Source organism: Sparus aurata, chromosome 6, assembly GCF_900880675.1.
Source record: "Sparus aurata chromosome 6, fSpaAur1.1, whole genome shotgun sequence".
NCBI lineage: Eukaryota > Metazoa > Chordata > Actinopteri > Spariformes > Sparidae > Sparus > Sparus aurata.
The window spans coordinates 11,579,551-11,601,017 of record NC_044192.1 but is presented as its reverse complement, the minus strand read 5'-3'; the positions used below and the strand labels follow the sequence as shown (position 1 = coordinate 11,601,017).

General features: G+C 41.7%; 1 protein-coding gene across 15 annotated transcripts in view; it reads left to right on the top strand.

Annotated features, from left to right (window-relative positions):
* Positions 1-21,467, top strand: part of nav1b (neuron navigator 1b) — an 81,244-nt gene that overhangs the window by 4,165 nt on the left and 55,612 nt on the right. For all 15 annotated transcript variants that reach the window (XM_030418821.1, XM_030418832.1, XM_030418829.1 and 12 more), the window contains exons 2-3: positions 14,081-14,874; positions 15,097-15,185. In XM_030418821.1, the coding sequence (XP_030274681.1) occupies positions 14,108-14,874; positions 15,097-15,185 (856 nt within the window). In that variant the 5' untranslated portion in view covers positions 14,081-14,107. The remainder of the gene's footprint in view (positions 1-14,080; positions 14,875-15,096; positions 15,186-21,467) is intronic.

Genomic DNA, 21,467 nt, shown 5'->3' with positions numbered 1-21,467 from the left:
TCAGTTTTGATCTTACGTCAAAGATATTTAAGTATTGTTTTTCTTATAAGTTAGCATGCTAACCAACCAACCCACCATCCTCCTGGCGGTCCAAAGCTCCTATGCTCACTGTGTCAACAAGAACAACAAGGCTCCAAGCCCACAGATCGCTAGCTGCACTGCTAAATGAGCTAACTAGCTAACGGCAGCTACAGTTAGCAGCAGTTAATGGTTGTTCTTGTGATTTTGTGATTATCTTTTCTATGAATTTGACAGACAGAATTACATATTTTATTCAGTAAAGAAGGAATCTAATGAAGCAGTTGCTCTCAGCTTCAGATACATGACAGTTTTTGATATGTGTTCTTCGCTGTGACACATTCTGGTGTTGCAGCTCTATAACCAGCCCTATCATGCACTAATGCACACATACAGTAATTCAATTCTAGGGAGTCCATGCGTGGCTCTGGGAATACCGCTAATGGCGGGTGATGTCATTGCCAATGAAACAGATCCATCATGTGTATAACGTGGTGCACTTTTGAACTTAACTAATTTCAATGTCACTGTAGATTACGGTCCGACAACACAGAAATAGTGTCCTGCGGTAGGACGGCATCTATTATGGTGGTGAAAAATGCTGCAGAAGGGCATAATTATCTCTCTCCTCAACAGCCTGCAACATGTCCAAGACACTGTGAGAAGCTCTGCATACGTCCAGCATACGTCTCATCAAAGAAGCACCACTGCGAGGACTGTGGTCACGTTGAGCTACTGCACAGCAAATCCAATCTCTGATTTGAAAATTACACGTCACCAGAATAATGATGATGATCATGATATTATTATAGCGCATGAATGCACAGTGATGTTATGATGGGATGTTTTCAAATGCTGGGCAGCGTCGCATTCAAAGGGCGTTTTTTTTTTTGTTCCCTCGTAAATGCCACGTCTCAGTGTGTCTTGAATCCAAGTGTGTGTGTGTGTGTGTGTGGTGTGGTTTGCCTGGTTCGGAAAGTTTAGTCCACAGACACGCTCCAGTGGCAGACATGTTCCACCTTGGCTAACCCAAAATGAAATGTCTGCTGGCCTTGGAAAACCCGATACATAGTTTATGCGTTCCATATAAAGCTGTTGTACAATATGGAGAGTTGGGGGACAAGAGTTTTGTCACAGCTCAAGCGACGACGACTCCTCCCATCTTGTCCAGAGGTTTCAGGAGTGGCTTCATGTTCGCCCTGATGACTGCAAGAGGTAAGGACGTCAAACATGAACGGTTTAGGTTGTTATCGGGAGGTCTTTACACCATGGCTTGTTTCTGGTCCAGTTGCTTGTTTTAGGTTGATGTTGTCTCTGAAACTGAATTGACTGTTTTGATTTGAAGGCTTCTCTGATAAATATGTAATGATCAGCACTTGTTTTTAGCTTTAAGTGCAGTCAGATACGAACACATCATTCGACTTGGACTTCAGAGTACAGTGTCATTCGGCAGTCTAAAGTCTTCAGGTTACAATTTATGTCACTGTTAACATCTTGTCGGCTGCTGAGTGACATGTTGCAGCCACTGCACCTCCCTGGAGAAATGACATTTCAGTGCAGCTTCCCCCCCCCCCAGTGAACTGAGACCTAGTTGAATCAGACACTGAAGTGAAGAACAAAGAAGGCTCTCGGTGATAACACTGTTCAGAGACACTTGGGTGCCGTTCCCGTATCTGACTCATTTGAGAATATATATTCTTTGACATTATGCTACGCCCGACCTTGCGTGATTGTGTTAAGTTCAACATCTGGCGGCCTCAGAGGAGGTCCTCTGCTGTTGGTATGTGGCTGAACAGCTGACTGTGCTTTTAGTTAAACTGTCTAACCAATTTTCGAACTCTGAAACCCAGATGTGGACGGTAGCACTTAGGTGATACGGTGTGAACGTTCCACCGTGACAGAATTGTTACAGCTTTTTAGTTTCGCTGTGTTTAATGTGATTGTTTAGCTTCCAGTGGACACGTCCAGTTTGTTTTGTTTTATTAGTTCCGGCCACGATGGCGACCAGTGACAACGCTTTACTTATTGTAGTGGCCGTTCTGCCATGTTCCAAGTTCAAAGGCCACTTGTTCTGAAAGGTCTTTGTCTCAGTTTTACTCGTGTTTGATAGAAATAAATCCAATTGTGATTTATCTGAAACCCAATATTATAACATCATGTCAGGTGGCTGTTTTAAGAAGTTACATCTTGGTTTGGTCTGTTACTGACTTGATGTTTTATTCCTATTAATAGACATAACAAACAATTACATATCATCAAAAGTGAAAGTAGCAAAGCACAGACTCAGAAATTTACTCAGAGTATAAAAGTAAAAAGTTTCCCTCTGAAGGACATTTCTACCATTTCTGTGTAAAAGCTAACAGAACCCCACGTCATATTATTATAATTCAAAGACTATCAGATTTAAAGGTAGAATCCGTAGAATTTGTCTGAGCTGTTTGTCAACGCACCAGAAAGATAGATGATTCTATGTCTTATTCCCAGGACATCCAGAGCACAGCAACAAACTGAGAGAATATGAAAATCCAGGCAGAGATACGAGGCGCTAAAACGCCTTTTCCGTTTTTATGTTGTTACGTCTTTAGCGTCGTTCTTCCAACGTCTGATGTAAGTAATATCCACCAATGATTTGAAATCAGTCTTGTGATGTTGGGTAGGCAGCGTGCAATGATGCAAAAATTTAAATCATTGGTAATTCCCCTCAAATGCAGTAAAACTAAAGCAACACGCCTGTTTTGAAAATATAAGGAGAAGAAAGTAAAGATATTTGTGTCAAAATACAAGCAGTAAAAGTACAAATTTAAAGTACTGATGCCTTGAAAATCTACTTAAATACTTCCCACCTCTGAATATGATGATGCAGACTTATTTTTTTCTTAAACTTTTTTAATAATCAAAAAAAAAATCAAAAAAAAAAAAATATATATACATATATATATATAACTTTGTTTTTGCAACTCAAAGACAGAATAATAGCACAGTCTAAATATTACCTGAGTTAAATCCACTTGTATTACACTATTCAAAACATACACAAACTGTTATATTATGAACTACAAAAATGTACACAAGTGGCTCTTAGACAAGATTTTTAATGGATGAACAGGAGTAAAGCGTCTCTGCTTTTTGGAATCTGTTGAACCGTATTTTCTGTCTGGAAGTAAGAACTAAGGCCACCACAATGGCTGTGTGTGTGCATTTGACTGAAAAATACTGAGGTAAAAATACTCAAGCGTGACTCCCGCGTTTCCTAAAAAAGTCTGTGTTTGGTCTGATCTGGAGAACACTGACAGATGGAGAGTGTGAACGTTTCAGTTGGTCAGTTCTGGTTGTGCAGTGTTAAAGACCGAGCTCAGTGGTGCCACTGTGAGCCATATGTACGCAGGTTTTCACTCCAAACATTTAAGCTGTTTTGACTAATTAGTTCTTCCCTCTCTGGCTGTCTGTGATATGAATGGATAATGTCTGCTCAGTATATTGTCATGCTGTAGCGCCGCGGCTTACAACACAACTTTCCATTTTTTTCTGCTACAGAATAAAAGAGGCCCTGTGCTGTTCACTCTGATGGCTCCTGGTGACAGCTCTCAGAAATGAGCGGAGCAGATGCTCAGTAGGTCATAAAAACTGTGACTTTGACCGTGGCAACTGACAAAAAGGCTTCTGTCATTCTGCCCCTGACATGGTAGAAAATATGTGTTCATACATAGGGATGTTGTGTGTTTGTGTGTGTGTGTGTGTGTGTGTGTGTGTGTGTGTGTGTGTGTGTGTGTGTGTGAGAGGAAGGGAGGTTATAAATAACATGCTGTGTCTTTGCTGTTGGATTAAAATCTGCAAAACATCAATTTTAAAACCACTGAAACTACATTACTTTGTTTTGTTTTTTACGTTCAATTTTCAGCGTTATGTTTTGACAGCGCTTGGTTCGGTTTAGGAAAAGAACAGGTTTTGGCTCACCGGGTTCTGTCCCCAACATCTTGGCGAAAATATCCAGTGGTTTCCAGTTTACAAATGTTGAAACACAGTCTTGAACAGTGGTCTCTGGCTTGGCAGCCATCTCGCCGAGCTTTATCGCCGCTGCCCTCCACCTCTAGACATGAAAGTCAGCTCATACACATGGACTGTGAAAATAACATGACACGTATACAAATTTAAATGTATCTGTCGTTTGCAGAATCGTGAAACCAACATGCCAACATTTCATTTTGGCGACTGGGTTTTACAAAAACCCTGTTTTAAGATCCTCCTGAAGAGCGCTTTTGTAGACATAAACAGCTGTTGATACTTCTCATTTTAGACATACCAGCCACGATGATGGTCTAAAAAAATCAAACTGAAGTATATTATTAGCATAGGGTTTGAAGTTTTGTGCAGACACATGCTCTAAAAGGGCAAGATTTCTGTAGACAATACTATTAATGTGTGGTATTGTTATTTTTGTTTGTTTGCTTTTCTTATTATACACTTAAAGGTAAGTCACAACTGGTTCTCTGTCTGATGTAGCTGTAAAAACTCAAATAGCAAAGCAGGCAATGTCAAGCATTTGCTTATAAAACCTGTACATTTGAAATAAACTGGATATGATTCACCTCAGATCTTGTATCTTACCTTTCTGAATGTTACTCATTATTCACGGTTGTTTGAGTTATTTCAGTTCACCCCACCGGTCAACACGCATGTGTTTAGGGTAGGAGACAAAAAGAAACGGAAAGCTGCACGTATTTTTACCCACTGCAGTCTTTTCTTGCGCGCCTCCAGGATGAGAGTGAAAAAGCGTGTTTTTATTTGCTTATGCATGAACAGGAACTCTTGAAGTATTTTAAGGTGTCGCTGCAAAGTTCAGAGAGTTTTCCAGCGTATTTCCGATGCGCTCCCTCTTCTCCTTCACGTTCTAGTGACCCAGTTCGCAAGACTGACGGTCCACCACAGACAACTGCCCACACGTTGACTCATCAGAGCGATGCAGTATGATGTGCAGGCCGCCTTCCCTATTCCTACATGAGCTTCAGTTCACTTCAGAGAAGTGTGTCAGTTGCATAACAGCAGCATATAACTGCAGAGGCAGGTTGTTTCAGTGCTCATGAGGGGTTTTACAATACAACATCCTGTGCTGCTTGTGATCCTTCTGGGAAGATGGCTACTTTTGTTTCAGGTTAAAAGAAATAATTCATGAAAGAGCAGCAATGTAACCTGTTATATATGAAAAAACCTCACTGACCCTTTTGGTTTTAAGGCTGCAGACACAGCTATCTCAGAAAGCCTCTGGTAAACTACAATGTTGCCGCTCCTGTCAGACTTCTTTTGAACAAACTATCCGAGTCTTCCAGGTTTTTCAAATAAAAAAAGAAAAGAAAATCAGGTCACTGCACGATTGAAACGCTGTTTGTATTAGCTCGAAGCTAGTTACCCGGTTGGTGCCAAAAAGGATGTAGTGATGAAATGACTTGCAAACAAACAAATGAAGAAAGTAAATGTATGTCTCTGAGTCATGTAGTTCACTGTGTTCTTTTTAAAGACAGTAGCTGTCAGACCTGCTGCCAAGGCCACAGGTGGTTGGTTGCACTTCATTTTATCTCCGGTGATGACGATGACGTGTAAAATGGTCTCTTAAAAACATAATGGAACGAAAACCAACCAGCGACCGAGTCCAGAGGACTGAAAACCCTCGGTGGTACTGTCTTAGGCATGATGAACCCAATCCAGGCTGTTTTGCCCAGCTGATTATTTTTTATCATAATAGAGTATGAGACCAATCATTTGCCTAACCATCACAATATTGTTGTTTCTTATTCAGACATAGTTCTTCACGATTAGAGGACTGATTTGCTGATCAATATCAAATTATCTTGGATAACTGGAAATGGAAATGAGTGGCAAGCTTAGTTACATGCCTACTTGTTTTGCAGATACCACAGATATTGTTCCCTAGGACCTAATTTAAGTCATTTTTTAAATGCAAATTTAGGATATTTGTTAAATGAAATCCTACCAGAACCTCCCAATAAACCCTTAGGTCTGTGTTTCCCCTGAGGAGATTGTTATTCAGAGGTGTCAGGCTGATCCTGACACATCCTTGGCACACATACACAAGGTTTTTGCAAATGTGAAATAGTGCTTTAACTTTTTATCCTCTCAGTGTTTATGTTTTATCATTTTGCTTTTGTTTTCATTTATATTATCGAGGTGGTCTATTTTAGATGAGGTAGCCACATAAAACCCTGTGGTGAACAATGCGTTGTCACTCCCAACTTGTCAAATACAGCAGCTTGATTAAGCATCAAACTATGCTGCTCTGCTCGCCCCTCCAGTGTCAGTTTCACACACGAATGAATCCTTGCTCAAGTGAAAACTTCTTGCAAAATCTGGTCTTCCAAAATAACTTCTCTACTGTTATAAACATTGTCAAACGGTTGTGGTTTGGTTAGGTTTAGGCACAAAAACTAATTGGTTTATGAAAATAACCAGCAAAACTAGTAACTAAGTCTAGTAACTTATGTCGCCCCACTTCACTTACATCATGTAATTAAAAAAACAACAACAACTCAGTGTTGAGAGTTGGTCACATACAGGACTGATCCCCAGTCTTCTGGGTGTAAGTCCTGCATACAAACCAACCCGACACCCTCCTGCATAGACTTTTCTTGCCCTTTCTGCTAGACCGTCAAACTCAGAAGCGTAGGATAACTGACCAGGCTGCTGTATTTGATGCGTTGATTGTGAGAAAGGGCTGGGGGGGAAAAGGTCAAATTAAAAAGGCAAAAAGCGAATTCAATGATTAAGGCAAATCCCAACTGCCTCTGTAGCCAGATCGCGTCATGATGGCCTAAAGGACAGTGGCTGTAGATAAAATTAAAAGACACTTTGAAGTACTGAAGACTGCAGGGTCCTGGAAAAGAATCGACATTTAATGGCTTTACATCCATTTTTCAAAGAGAAGAAAGTAAAATCCCAGGTGCAAGTGATGAAGTCAATAATGATGGTTCCATTTCATTTCCATTTAACTGTTCGTTTCAAAGGTGACGTACAACGGCACAACACCTGTGCTTTGATGAGTCTAATACCAGTCGTAAAAAAAAAGCCTATTGATATAAACTAACTCAGACATACGGACATGAACAACAGGCCACAGGTGATTCACATCAGAGGCAAATTACCTGCTGTGACATCACTGATCGAGATGTGGCCAGAAGCACAGACCCGAATGTGTCAAAACACGGACGGATCGTATTTTATAAGTGATCCAATATGGATGTTACCCTTCAATATCATTTCTAACATTTAATGTTTTTGGACAGTGCTAACAGGACACAGCTGCCTGCAGCTGGAGCATTACAGGGTGTTGATGATGTCATGGCATTACTGACCGCAGTTAATCACTCAAAGTGATTTATAGGGATAAATCCCCGCAGTGGGCCAACAGATTAACTCAACGCCTACATGCTCACTCTAATCTCGCGTGCCACAAAAACGTACAGTGGGCTTTAACGCTAAAGACAATATGTCAGTGTTTAATGGCTTTATGGTAATCTCTGACTAATTGATGTCCGGCAAACCTGACTAAATCATGAAGTGACATATTTGTCTCCAGTGGTGACGAGACAGAAAAACATGGTTTACATAATGCTCACGCCTGCAGGGGAGTTCTGCTGCAGTGTGCTGACATTTTATTACAATGTGTGATGGACGAGGAGGGAGAGTTTCGCCATTATTGATGTCGGAGAGACGGTGCCATTAGAAGAAAATGTGATTCTATTGGAGGAAACATGCAGCTTAACAGACTTTATAGTCTGAGATGGTGTAATAACCCTGAGTGTTTTTCTAAAAGAAAACACAGGGGAGATCTAAAGGATGCAGAGCTGATTATGTGACATTGTTCCACTTTCACCTGGTCTTAATAATCCAAACTTGTGATTGTTGCCACACTGGCAGGTGAAGAAGAACGTGACAGTAATTTGATCACGGACAGCAGCTGTGTTCATAAATTACAGCTCTAATAAACATCAGAAAAGATCAATACATTTTTAAAAAATAAATCCCTTTTTTGTTTAATGTCATAGGGAAAAATACTTGAATGAACCAGTGCCACATAAAGTACCACAGTGTCATAGTCTATCATACTGTTTGCCTGTTTTGCAGACATGTTTTGGTGTTTGTGCGTCCCATTGAAATAACTAACAGTGACAGTGTCTCATGGGCAATGTCAGTGATTACAAAAAAGATGGTTGTCTCGATTCATTTAATCAAATGTATTTTGACACTCACTGTGAGCTTTAAACAATTAAGACCAAGAGTCTACAGTCATGCTGGTGGCGCTGTGGTGCTTTGAGCTAATGCTAACATGCTCACTGTGACAATTCCAACATGCTGATGACTGGCAGGTATGTTATAGCCAAAATATCAGTGGGCCAACATTATGGAAACTTCCCCGGTTTTACAGAACACAGTGCAGAACATGATTTATAATTAGCTAAATGGTGAGTGGAGTTTACTGTTTCAGTTCACTTTTAGACTGTAGCGTTTATTGTTAAACCGTAAGATATCCTCCCTCCATTACATTTGAGAGATCACAGCAAGAACATGTGTGTAAATCGACTGAGGTATCGGCATTGGCCCCAAATACTGCATATCTGTTGGGCTCTAAATACAAGTAGAGCTGACGCTGACAGTAATTTCATTAGTTTTACAGCTAAAGCCATAAACCAAAGTTCAAGTGAGATTTTGACGAAATGAAATTAAAAGTCGGGGTTTCACCAAAGTTATCACACTTCATGTGTTTACCATATTTAATGGCACTCCATCCAATTGTTGTCAGGATTTTCTACTACGAACAGAAGAATGTTGACCTGCCGGCGGCACGATATGAAGAATCACAACTGTGCAACATTTCATGGCTTTACATCCAGTTGTTCTTGAGGAACCGACTGACTCTTTTATCCCCTCGGGCAACAGTGCAAAGATAATCTGTCTTTGTGCAACAAAGTTGTTATTTTGAGTTCTGACTACTAACTTTCATAGTAAATGGGAAAACGCCTACTGTTTTGGAGAGAAACAGTCGCGATATGCCAAAGAAAATTGTATTTTGTTTCTCTCCAACTGATTCATTGTCAAAGTCTCTCAGATAACTGTAAAACATTTGGTGCTGGAGGGAAAAACCTGAACACAAAGTGAAGGTTTTTAGCCGTCACAAACAATGGAAACACAAAGTCTGGACTGGTGTCACCTGACATCGTGCCTTCAGCCAAATGTAAGAAGAGCCGTGCTTTACTTCTGTCATCCGTGCATGTGAACTTGTCTTTGTGTACTTTGTGTGTGCACACGCTGACCTCAGTCCATGTTTGTCCCTGCAGAATACCTCCCCGACACAAAGCTAGGACACAGGAGGAAGCAGAGAAAATCAGGAATCTGGGACTTGGTGCTATATTTAAAAATTAGATCAGGCCTCTTGTAAGACTAGATAGTACGACAGTCTTGCGAAAATTGAATTATGTAGATAATGATGCACTCGTTCAACTCTATTATCCATCGGTGCTCAGCTGGAATGGAGAGAAACTGGAGCACAGAAACAGCAGGGTCACATTCAGCTCGGCGAAACGTCTGCAAAGTGAAAGAAAACGCTTGCTGTTTTTGTAAGGTGGCACCTCATGAGATGACTTTTGGCACGAAACGAAAATGACAGAATGATTCACAAGCCCTGACAGCAGTTCCCTGAGTGATGATGATTACTTCCAGATTTGGTCGATTACATTTGAACGCTGACGTCTTATTTCTTCCAAAATGGTTTTTATTGCGTTTCGAAAAACAGGCACTGAAAGAATCGGAGACTCCACCAGAAGAAAGTGATGGTGTTGTTGGTCCGTGCGAGTATCTTTAGTCTGGCCCTCGGGCTGATTATAGGCCTGGAGGACTCGGGCAGTTTTAGCTACCTCGTTCGCTGCTGGCTGGATGCTTTGATGCTGGCATGCTGCATGGCCGGCGTGTAAGAAGAAGGAGCTCAAAGTCTCATTCAGACTGTCACAGAAACACGAGCCTCCAGAGGGGGGGGAAACAAAGCATGATGTCACCAGAGAAAGATCGAAGTGTGAGTCACTAATATATCTGCTCATAATGGGTGGAATGAATGTATGTGTGTGTGTGTGTGTGTGTTACAGTGACACCCAGTGTGTGTGTGTGTGTGAAGATGTGAGGACGTGTAGTTTCCCTTCAGTTTTATGCAGGCTTGCTTCATGTCGTCCAGCATCGACCCCCCCCCCCCCCCACCACCACCACCTCCTCACTTTAAAGCAGCACGTGGGTCTAAATTGTATTACTGTAAGCTGCATCATGCTGTTAAGTGTAGCCCGTCTGACTCTTCACCACACTGTCGTCTTGTTGTCTCTCTGCTGAAGATTAATGTCGGACATTTATTTACTCAGGTAAGACGAACACATCCTATCTCATCGAGCTCTCTCAGGGAACATTGATTGTGCTTATGGTTGTAATTCAGTATTTCCTTTTTTTAAAAAACATTCAGTGGAACATTGCAGCACAATATTAATAAGTAAATACTGTTGTCACTGTTGGAAGTTCTGTTGTGCAAATTGACGATTCTGAGTAAATTATGTTCAAATATTGCAGTGATTTTGTCACAATACTTGAAAAATATGTGCTTTCCTCCTGTAACTTCAATTCCAGCCATATCACCTTGAATGAAGGGTGTCGGCCTGCAACTAACAATTATATACAATTATTATCTCACTTGATTTAAAGGTTATTTGGTCTATAAAATTTCAGAAAACGATGGAAAGGATGTCGATCAGTGTTCCCCAAAGCCCAAGATGATGTCCTCAAATGTCTGGTTTTGTCCACAACCCAAAGATCTTCAGTTTATTGTCATGAAGGCGTAAAACAAAACAGAAAATATTTGCATAAATAAATCGGAAATTTGACTTTTTTCTTGAGAGATGAGTTAAACTGATGAATCAATTATCAATCATTTCATTCAGAAGTTGACACTTAACTCACAAATCGTCGCAGCTCTAATGCGATGTTATCCTCTGATCTATTAAGCACATGCTTGTGTTATTTACATGTGTGTGTCTTAGTCTGAGTGTGTGTGCTGTGTATCCGTGTGAAGCAGTCTTTGTCATGCACGTCAGGTTGTCTCAAGGCTTCACTTCCCTTTATAAATAAGGCATGAGGAGGAGGATATTTAAAGGATGAGAGCACACAGGGACACAGACGTGATTATTGTAGATTTTTACTTCAGCGATCAGCGATCTTCAGTCACTGAAGATGATGAAAAAGTCAGACAGTCGAGGCAAGTTTATTTATATACAGCGTGTAGCACAGAATTAGAGTTTTGTTCTAGAGGGGCTTTACGGTCCATACGGCATACGACGGTCTGCGCTCACGCTTCGGGGAAAATGGGAGAAACAACAGGGAAAGCAACAGAGGACTTGCAGGACTAACAAACTCACACAAGGCGTCGCATGAAAAGACTACATAGACGTAGCAGTCTTATCATTTTCATATTAAGGGCTTAGATTGCAATATGTTTTTTTGTTCTTTTTTGGACAACCGAAAAAAAATACGTAACAAAGCTGGTTAAAGGTAGAGTTGTTTGTCATTCAGACGTAAAAATCTTTTAGACTGATCTCCATGAGAAGAATCCTGTCACACTTTAACAGTAAGCGCATTCGATAGAAAATGTCTTAGTGATAAAAGATTAAGTGAAAACATTAATATATCACACCTCAGAACACGGAACAACATGTACATTTAATCTCTCTCTCTTCATCATTATTCTTCTTTAACCTTAATATTATCTTTATCTTATCTTTATCTTTATTTTAAGATCTTGACCCTTTAAATGAAAAAAATAAATGTTACGGCTGCAACATATGATAATTTTTATCAATGATCATATGAAAAATAAGATGTATTTTCGTATTAAGTGTTTAATAGCTCAATGGCTGGTGTGAGTGTTTGGTCGGTAACGCTTCTCTCCAGAGAGCAAAGAAATGATTTGGTATCCCTGCCCACTTCATCCAATCAGAACAGAGAGCTCCATAAAGAGGCGGTCCTGTCCGCTCAGGCAAAACACTCGGAGAGCAGGTTCCTCCTGTTTTGGTATCTACACTGCTAAACAATGACAGATGAGGGAAAAGCCAACAGTTCCAGAGCTCCTGGTGATGGCTTATACTACCAAACAAGTGTTGAAAAACGCTTGAAGAAAAGAGAACAGGCAAGGAGAGCTGCGAGGAGTCCGGTGACGTCGACGGGAGGAAGGGCATCGCTAACTGCAAAACGGACAGGAAGTTAGCTAAAACAACCACAACGCTTCCTTCAGCTTTAATCCGCCGACGTTGAAATACATTGAGAAAGTTATCTGCAGATTCCCTAATCCAAAACCCGACAATGTTGAATTTACAGTTGCAAAAAAAACAAAAGAAAAAACACCACATGCACATTTAAGAAGAGGAAAACGTTCGAGGCATCATTCGCTTGAAACATGACTCAAACAATGAAGCAGTTATCAAACTTGCAGGATCAGTTTTAGAGCAACTTTTTAATTAGGATCACTTCAGCTCTACCTCACGTTCAGTTCAGACACTTCTGCTGGAAGTGTTACAGAAATATGACAACGTTGGACTCCAAACTGCCCTGCTGTTCTAGTTCATCTTGCATTGTGTTTCAGCTTTTCACTGCCTTGAACCAAAGCACTGTGGTCCTGTAAACTCTAATGAACGTTTTGGGTTATGTTCATAACGTACTGTTATCAGTGACCAGCATTAGATGAGATAGGATGGAGGGGATGGAGTTGGTGGACCGGTGAAGGCCCCCACCATAACGTCTTTGGAGGGAGAGGTGGTGTCTGCAGGGCCGGGGTGGGGACAGCCGGTGTTGGCACGGCCTGAAAGGAGCCGTTCTCCTGCTGCATGTGCCAAGTGGTGTCAGTCTGACACTGGCTTTCACAGCGCGTCTCGCTGGAGGTTGTGGCTCGAGGAGCAGGAATACATTAGGCAAAGCTGTCGAAACATATGGTCTCTTTTTAGAGGCTCTGATTGATTTCTGTGTTGTGCTCTTTGATTATGTTTTAATCCTATTTTAATTAGATTATTTCTAGGTTTCTTTTAACCCTTATTCAACCTTTCTGATTATTATTTTCTTTTGCCTTACATCGGCTGCTTCGCTTTCCTTCTTGGTGCGGCTTCAAAAAAAAAACACCAAATCAGCATTTTATGTACTTTCGTCAAGTTTCACTCACTTCCTTGATCTCAGTCTCTCTCCCAGTTGAGGAATTAAAAAAACTTGTGACTCAGAACTTTTGGCCACTTTGATGCTGTAATTGATACGTGATGGTTTAATGGCCGCTCCCCTCAAACCATCTTCTCCTCTTTCTTCTTTCCCACTCGCTTCAGTCAGTACCTCCGTGGTGGAGGCAGACACCCTGGAATGCGCAGCTGTTGCGCCGTAGTTCCTACGGTATTAATCTGACATAAAAGCTTGTTATCAATCATACAGTATGCAGAAGGGATGGATGTCAGCAGCCGTCCAATCACAAGTGCTTTATATGTAGACCTGCACACCACAAGCTTGTCAGTGTCGGTGTCACGTTGGCTCTTTCAGCGTTTGGACTTAAAGGAAATATGAGACATTTGGGAAAATACACAAATTTGTTTCCTGGGAAAAAAGTTAGATCGGAAGATTGGTACCGTTGTCATGTCTGAATGTTAAAAAATAATACATAACCAGCAGCTGCTACAACCAGTTAGCTTAGCTTCACACAAAGAGTGTCGGCCAGAGGACACTACAGGAAATGAATGGTCTTGACCAAGATAGTCTGGAAGATGATGCCCTGTAAATGAGCGATCTGTCAGTTTTACTCACACTTGCACACTTTTTTAATTGCATTTTTGCTGCAGTTTTGTTTCCTGCAGTTACCTTTATGCTCAGAAAAAATAACAACCCTGCGCTGTATTCTCTGTAAATCCACCTGCTTTTAATGATAGAATACACATTTCTTAATAAAAAATGTTGATATAGGATTTTTGCTCTAAAGTTGATTTGTTGCTTTCCTTTCCAGACCTCAGTCCACTAACTCTGACCAACCATGAGCGGCGGAGTGAATATCAAAGTCATATCTCAGAGTCAGAGCGACGCGGGTGTCAGCTCGAGTCTGCCTTTACCTCGGAGCATGATGCCTCTCTCCAAGATGGACCCCAAGCAACAATATGGTGGCCTCTCCAACCCCTCGGTGGGGTACCAGCACGCCGCCAAAAGACGACCTTCCTACTCTTCATCCTCTGTTTCCTCGGCTCCTTCGGAGCTGCTGAGAGGTGCGGCGTTGAAGAACCACCTGCTGCAGCAGAAAACCGCTGTGTACTTACACAGAAGCCCCGCGGCTACGGAGCGAACCGACGGCACGTGCTCAGCGTACAGCAGCCCGCAGATACCAAAGAGGGAAGTCCCGCGCTCCAAAGACACGCTGGACCTCCGCACCAGCACGCTGACCCACAAGGCTTTGCGAGACCTCCAGCTGAGACGAACCACCAACAAGAACTGGACCTTTGGAAAATATCGTCTGAGCAACGTGGACAACGCGGCTGAGGAGGACGCCTTGTGCCGACTCTCTGCTAACGCCCAGTTAGGCCACGGAAGAGGACGTCTCATGTATACTAAAGGTGCCAATGGGAATGTGATATCGGGCGTTTCTTCAGCTGGAATGGGCAACAACCAAAGAGAGGCGAGGAACTTCTCCAACCTGCGAGAGGTGCCCAGTAACAAACCAAAGTCTTCCCACCCACCCTTCAACATGCAGCGCAGAGGAAGTGAGCCGGGAAGAGTCAACATGGTCGCTGTGGCTCCCTTCAGGTTCAGGTGAGGGCAGTGTTTCATCTTTTACGATGAGGAGATAAGCAGCAAAGAACAAACTGCGGCTTATTTTTTGGACACGCCGAATATGATGCAGCCTTGGGGCCTCTCGTGCTTTTTATGAGTAACCATTCTGTTTTTAAAAGATATATACGTAGCATTTACTCAAAATTCTGCTTTCTGTTTTGTTTCTTAGCCCATTAAATGATTTTGTCTCTGTTCCTGCAGGTTTCAGGTCCACGAGGACCAAGATGCCTCCTTCGACGATCTTAGCGACTGTTCCTCCGACTCCATGGAGGTCTGCTGTGACGATTTTGGTGAGTCACTTTAAATCACCTCCCGCTGATCTTATCATCCTGGGAATTCAGACACACCTGATGCTCTAAAGCTCATAAACATAGCTTGTCCTTAAAGGATAAGTTCCCTTAAAAAACCAAGTCAAAATTAAGTCATCATCTACTTACCCTCATGCGGATGGAAAGTCGGGGGAAGTTCTGTTGTCTACAGAACATTTCTGGAGGTTCACAGCAAAACAGCGTTGTGATATTCACCTGAACAACTGAAGTAGCTGGGCAACAAAAAAGAAGATTAAATAGCTCCTTACAGCTTTTCCAATGTGTTGTTACATGGAGATAAAATAGTGAGGACCCAAACAGAAGACACTCAGGAGGCAGGCGGAGTTAAGAACAAACGGTGAGCTTTAATAACACAGCTGAGGTCTATCGGAAATACAAAAGGAAGTCACCAAAAAGCTGAATAAAAGGAAACAAAAGCAAAGGAAGCAGGCAATACAAAAACTAAAAAAAGCCACAAACCAAAGAAGGAACACAAGGAATATGAGGAACACAGGAGACACAGGACTGACTTTGGGAAACAGAACAGACGAACTGACAAAGAGTAAGAGGAAAACACCGGCTCTGATAGACAATTAACATAGGAAACCCAGGTGAACCGGAAAAAAATGCAGGAAAAGGAAAAAGGGAAGAAGTGACAAGCAAAACATGACACAAGGAGAGGACTACAAAACAAAGCCCAAAGACCCCAGATTGATTGAACAAAGACATTATTTACACCCTCCAGAGACTTCGATTAAGCCAGATGAGCTGAATTTTATTTAGGTTTTTTACATTTTAAAACAAGTCCCCACCCACACCTGCTGTTTATGAAAACGCTGCGATTTTGTTCTACTTTGAAGTAAACCTTCCGATCTGCATGAGGCTGAGTAAATAATGACAGAATTTTCCTTTTTGGTTGAGCTTATCCGCAAAATGCAGCATCCCCGGTCTGGGTCCAGTCTGTGACGTTTGTTGCGTCTAATTCCCCTCTCTCCTCTTGTCGTCTCTCTATGTCAGCTGTCCAATTAAGGCTTAAAATCCCTAAAGATACATTTAAAAAAGAAGCATCCACAGCTTAGTCATATTCAGCCTGCGACATGGGGTTGTGTAAACTTCTTAAGAAGTCAAAGGCCAAAAAAGTTGAGAATCACTGCTGTTAACCTTCAAATAAGCCCCAGCTCTGATGCTCAGAGATAAAACAGGTGATATCTGAAGGTTATCATCCAGGATCTTTAAATTTAAGAGCAGGCAGTCCATAAAGTTTAATCACTTTGACGACTTATAATTCATTTCACCCTTTTGTCCTTAAGACGTACTCGTCCTTCCTCTGCGAGAAGAAGCCGCTTAAATCTTGAGAAGAAAACAAACTTTTTCGCTCAGTTCACAGAGTTCAGCCAGTTAGGTATGCAAAACCCTGTTTTTCCAATTATATTATATTGCATCCTGTAACACCCAAGCTTTAATACGACTGAATGTTGACACTGGACTCTGTTCAGCGCGACAGTTGTTCTCACCAGAGCTCCTGCCAACTCACAACGAAAGCTTCATACTGTAAGCACCACCTGTTATGTGCATCAGGATTTCCTGAAATACTTCCCTTCTTTCTTTATGTGGGAAAACACAGACTCCTGGCAGCGAGCGCTTCTCTCAAATCACACAGCTCTGTGAATGTTGCACTGTTTCTTAAATGTGTCCGTGTCTCTGGCGTGCCATTGTGATTATATATACATCATCCTGTCAGTGCTGCGTTAAACATTAAAAGTGGAATGTTGTGTTTGCTCTGAAGCCTGCAACAACGCTCTTCAAAGATCTCGTTGCTTGGACACACCGTGTTTGCTTGGTCAGTATTTCATTATTTTAAGAAACTCGCTGAGTGAAGCCAATCCTCCCGAAGCGGATAAAACCACAAGAATTCAATCAATTAATTCTAATTAGAAAGGGATTTACATAAAGATCAGCCGGACTGTAATACTGTAAGTGATATTGATGTAAGTAAGTAAGTAAGCAGACACTCTCCTCAGGGAGGATAGCCGTGACCACAAAACATTATTAATACTTAAACATGTTTGTTGGGGCAGTTCATGTCAAGATATCGTTGGATGTTTTCCAGAAGCCTCGTCGTTTCAGCATCATTTAATGTTAAATCCTGCTGTCACGTTGGAGAGAGAACAAGAACTTTCCAGACCACAAACAAGTAACAGAAATACACCCGTCAAACATTAAACACACACTTCTGATCATCTTTTCAGATGCTCAAATAAAATATTGAAAGATAAACAAGACTGACTGTACGGGAGGGCGAGAAGTTCTCTGGTGCCGCACATGTAGTGCGTTCACATGGTGATAGAATAATCAGACAAATGAGTTCTCTGCTAGGAAAACGCACCCCTCATGTCAGAACGAAAATGCAAATAGTCAGCAAAAAATGTGATTGGTGGTAAGAAAGTTTATACTAATTTAAATATATCAGGTTTTGCTCACATGCAATTTGACAAATATGGTTGTTGCTGTCCAGACGAGTAACCTGGATAAGTTAGAAAAGTTATCTACTAGCTTCAACAGTGAAATCCTTGTTCTCTCTACATTACAACTTATAAACTCATGAACACAACAAAGTCGGAAGAACGAGAGACACAGTGGTGCTCGAGCTAAACGCTAACATCAAGAAGCTAAAATTGTCAGGATGACGATGCTAACATGGTGAGTAGCGGTTTAGCGGGTATGATTTTCACTATGTTCACCTTATATTTTAGCATGGTAGCATGCTAACATTTGAGAATTAGCACGAAATGCATCATACAACTGATGCAGACATAATTAGTTTGACCTATAATAAGTCATAATACATCATAATGTTTTGGACAGGAATGGCTAATAGTATATAAAACAAATTTAAGAGGCTCTGTGAAACTATGTGTGGCTAAACTGTGGCTCTCTGTTAGCAGAGCAGAGAGATGCACTTGAGAACTTGCATAAAGTCACATGGTTTGGCCTGAAAATCTGACCGGAGCCCTTCAAAAAGAAAACCACAGTCCAGCAGCATTGAACAGCTATCAGTGGTGGAAGGTCTCGTTTTTCATGTCACCTTAAAATCAGCTCACATATGCCTGATGGGAAAAAGAAGAAGTGCCCCTTTAAAAGCTCATGGAGACAAAGAAGTCAGGATAATCCGTAAGCTAACACGCTCCTGGTGACAATGCTAACATGCCGAGGTTTAGCAGGGATCATTTTTACATGCTCAGATTTCAGAATTAGCACTGAACAGACAGTACGACTGAGGCCGATGGCAATGTCATTAGTTTGAAGGATAATCAGTTGTAGAACGTTTTGGACTAGCTCCAGCATGGCCAAGAGGAGTTTTTTTAAAAGCAAATTAAAGAGTATTATCAAGAGAAATGTAGTCATTAGTTGACATCATAATCAATTAAATGACTGTGTTTGCAAATAATCCGTCAGCACAAACACACTACCTGCTAGCAATTAGCATTTGTCTGTTTAAATTATTGACAATCTATAATTGAAGTTGTTTATTCATAGTGAGAACTCAATGGCAGCAGTGTCTGAAGTGTGTGACCGTTCAAAACCTAAATTACTATCCGGAATTACATGACAAGAAGTCATTTTTGGCTAACATTACTGATTCACATTTGTCACCCAACATGCAGATATAATTGCACTGGGCTGTTACGAAATAATTTTAACTGTCTTCTTAATTATCTTAATGACTCGGAAGGGTTGACAGCCTCCAGGCAGCCTCCTCAGGGAGAGACCGGAGACTGAGTGGTCCTCAGCTGAGGGTGGACAGATGCAGAGACTGAGAGATTGAGTGGTTTGATGCGGCAGATCAACTTTCACCTCCTGTCTGGGAGTTCTTCTTGTCCCTGCTGGACGGACCGGAGGGACGCTTAGATTCAGTTTTCTGACCGGGGGAGCAGAGAGATCTTTGTGAGCTTCCATCCGGCTTCAGCTACAAATTTGCTGGAACATTAAAAATCGGGGTTGTATTCATGACATTCAGTGGAAACATCTGCGGGAACTAAAGCTCGGTGAGGATCTCTGCTGAGAAATCTTGCTGTACTTTAAAGTGACTAAAGCTTTCAGGATAGGGAGACTCACTGCTCCAGGATTAAACCAAAAAAAATAAAATGCAAACGAATCACTCTTGCACATGTTTAAAGTCAGACAAGATGGCTTTACCTTTGCTATCATTTCCAGCTGCTTGAAGTCATCATCGGTAGACTGTTGCTGAGCACATGAAGGGAAGTTTGGCGAGAAAACTTGAGTAAGTGTTCGGGTCAGTCCTCTTCCCTCGGGCTGATCTTATCCCAGCAAACACAATGATTCTATTAGACCTCTTTTAATGACTTTAATTATCTCAATAATTACCACATGACTTCAACACCACGCACAAGCATGATCTCTACGTGTCCCCTTGACACGATTCTTCGACCTTCATGTGACTGTGTTGCACATTAACGTTGATGCTGTCTGTGGGTTTCCCCCCTTTGAGCACGTGTGGAAGTCTCCCAGACATTCTTGAATCCGCTGCATTATAGCAGCTGGGATGAATACATGTGCTGTCCAGGGAACAGGCAGCTGCGTATCTGGCCCTGTCATAGCATGCGCACACACACACACACTGTTACTCAGATGGCCAGTTGGAGGGAGGGAGAATCAGACCCAGATGTTGAAGGAAAGCAAATGAAAAGATGCGGCCCCACCCTTCCTAGTCCTGAGAAGTGGTGATGATTTAAAGTTTCTGCTTTCATATTTACAGGATCAGCATTTCTTTGAATCTGTCCAAAAGTTTAAGGGACATTTCACTCAAGACCACAAATGTCAACCTTCTGGTGGCGCTAAAAGAGGAGTCAAGGGATCACTAAAGCCATCAGCATTTATTCTCTGTGGATATATGTGTACCAGATTTATTGGCAAGTCTGGTGGAAAAAACAAAATGTCACCATAATCAGGGGGAATCTTCCAGTAGGGACCTCGAATCTCTGTAGATTTACCCATCAAATGTTGTTGATATTTTGGTCCGAACCAAAGTGGTTACATAAACAAAATCTTGCTCCAAAAAAAAGAATTCCTACAAAGTTGTCAACATGGCTAACAAAAATTACCATCCCACCGAATCCCCATGAACATGAAAACCAACACAGCCTCTCTCTGTCATTTCTCCAGTCACTATCGTTAAAAGGTCCGCAATGTGATATTCGTGCATATCCCCCCCCGAAAAAAGCTGTTTTCATGGAAGTCATTGTTAGTGTTGAAAAGTAGCTGTGTTTATCCCTCCAACCATAACTGTGGGCTTTTTCTTTTGTGCATGCAGCTCCAACCAAGGCTTACAAACTGTTGTTAGGTAATGTACAGAGCTGATTGTAAACGAGCAAGAGGTTGTGTGTCGCGAACTGTGGAACTGTTACGTTTGTGACCAAAAGTACGTTGCTCCTCCAGCTCCAGCCAGCAGTCAACATTATAGTCCATAACCACCCGAGGTCATCTCCAGTGTCAGTTGTTTCATATACTGCAATGCAGTTGATATATGGGAATAAAGACAAATCCAGTTTAAGTCAAAAAGTCATCTCTGGGCTCCCTGTCGGTTTAACGGTTTCGGATCGGAGCAGAATCCGCCTTTTGTCTTGTGTTTTCTGTTTACATGACCTGTATTAGATTTGGAATATTGTCATAAACTGATTAATAGTAAAACAAATATTAGTGTGCATGTTAACACAGTCATTGACATTAATAGAGCCGCTAAAATCGAGATGATAGAGTATTAACTCCAGATCGAAGGTGTTGGTTCGCACAGATGTCCTATGAAATCATCTAAGTCTTACAAAATTTGGCATGCTGGAATTTGTTATCCTATGATTCATTAAGAAATCCCCACGTTCCAAAACAAATGAGCTATTCACTGCATCATGGGAGTAAAGGTCTCCGTCAGCGATCCAGAGTCCGCAGGGAGCCCTGGACCTCGTGACGAGGAGGAACAAGACACGACATTGTTTCCAGGAACTAATTGCCAGTTCAAACAACCTCACTGGTCCACGGGCCACCGCAGGTGCCCTGAGACCCAAATAAAAAAGTCAGTGAAGTGTACTAGCAAACCCATTGTGAGCGTTAGAATCGTACCCTCTGGGCATTGTAGCTAACAGGTCAATCATATCGAGTGGATTTGCACCATCTAGCATGCTTGTGTTCAGTCATGCTGTGTTGTGGAAAAGAGCAACCATCCACTCAGTCATCCACTCAATAAGAACA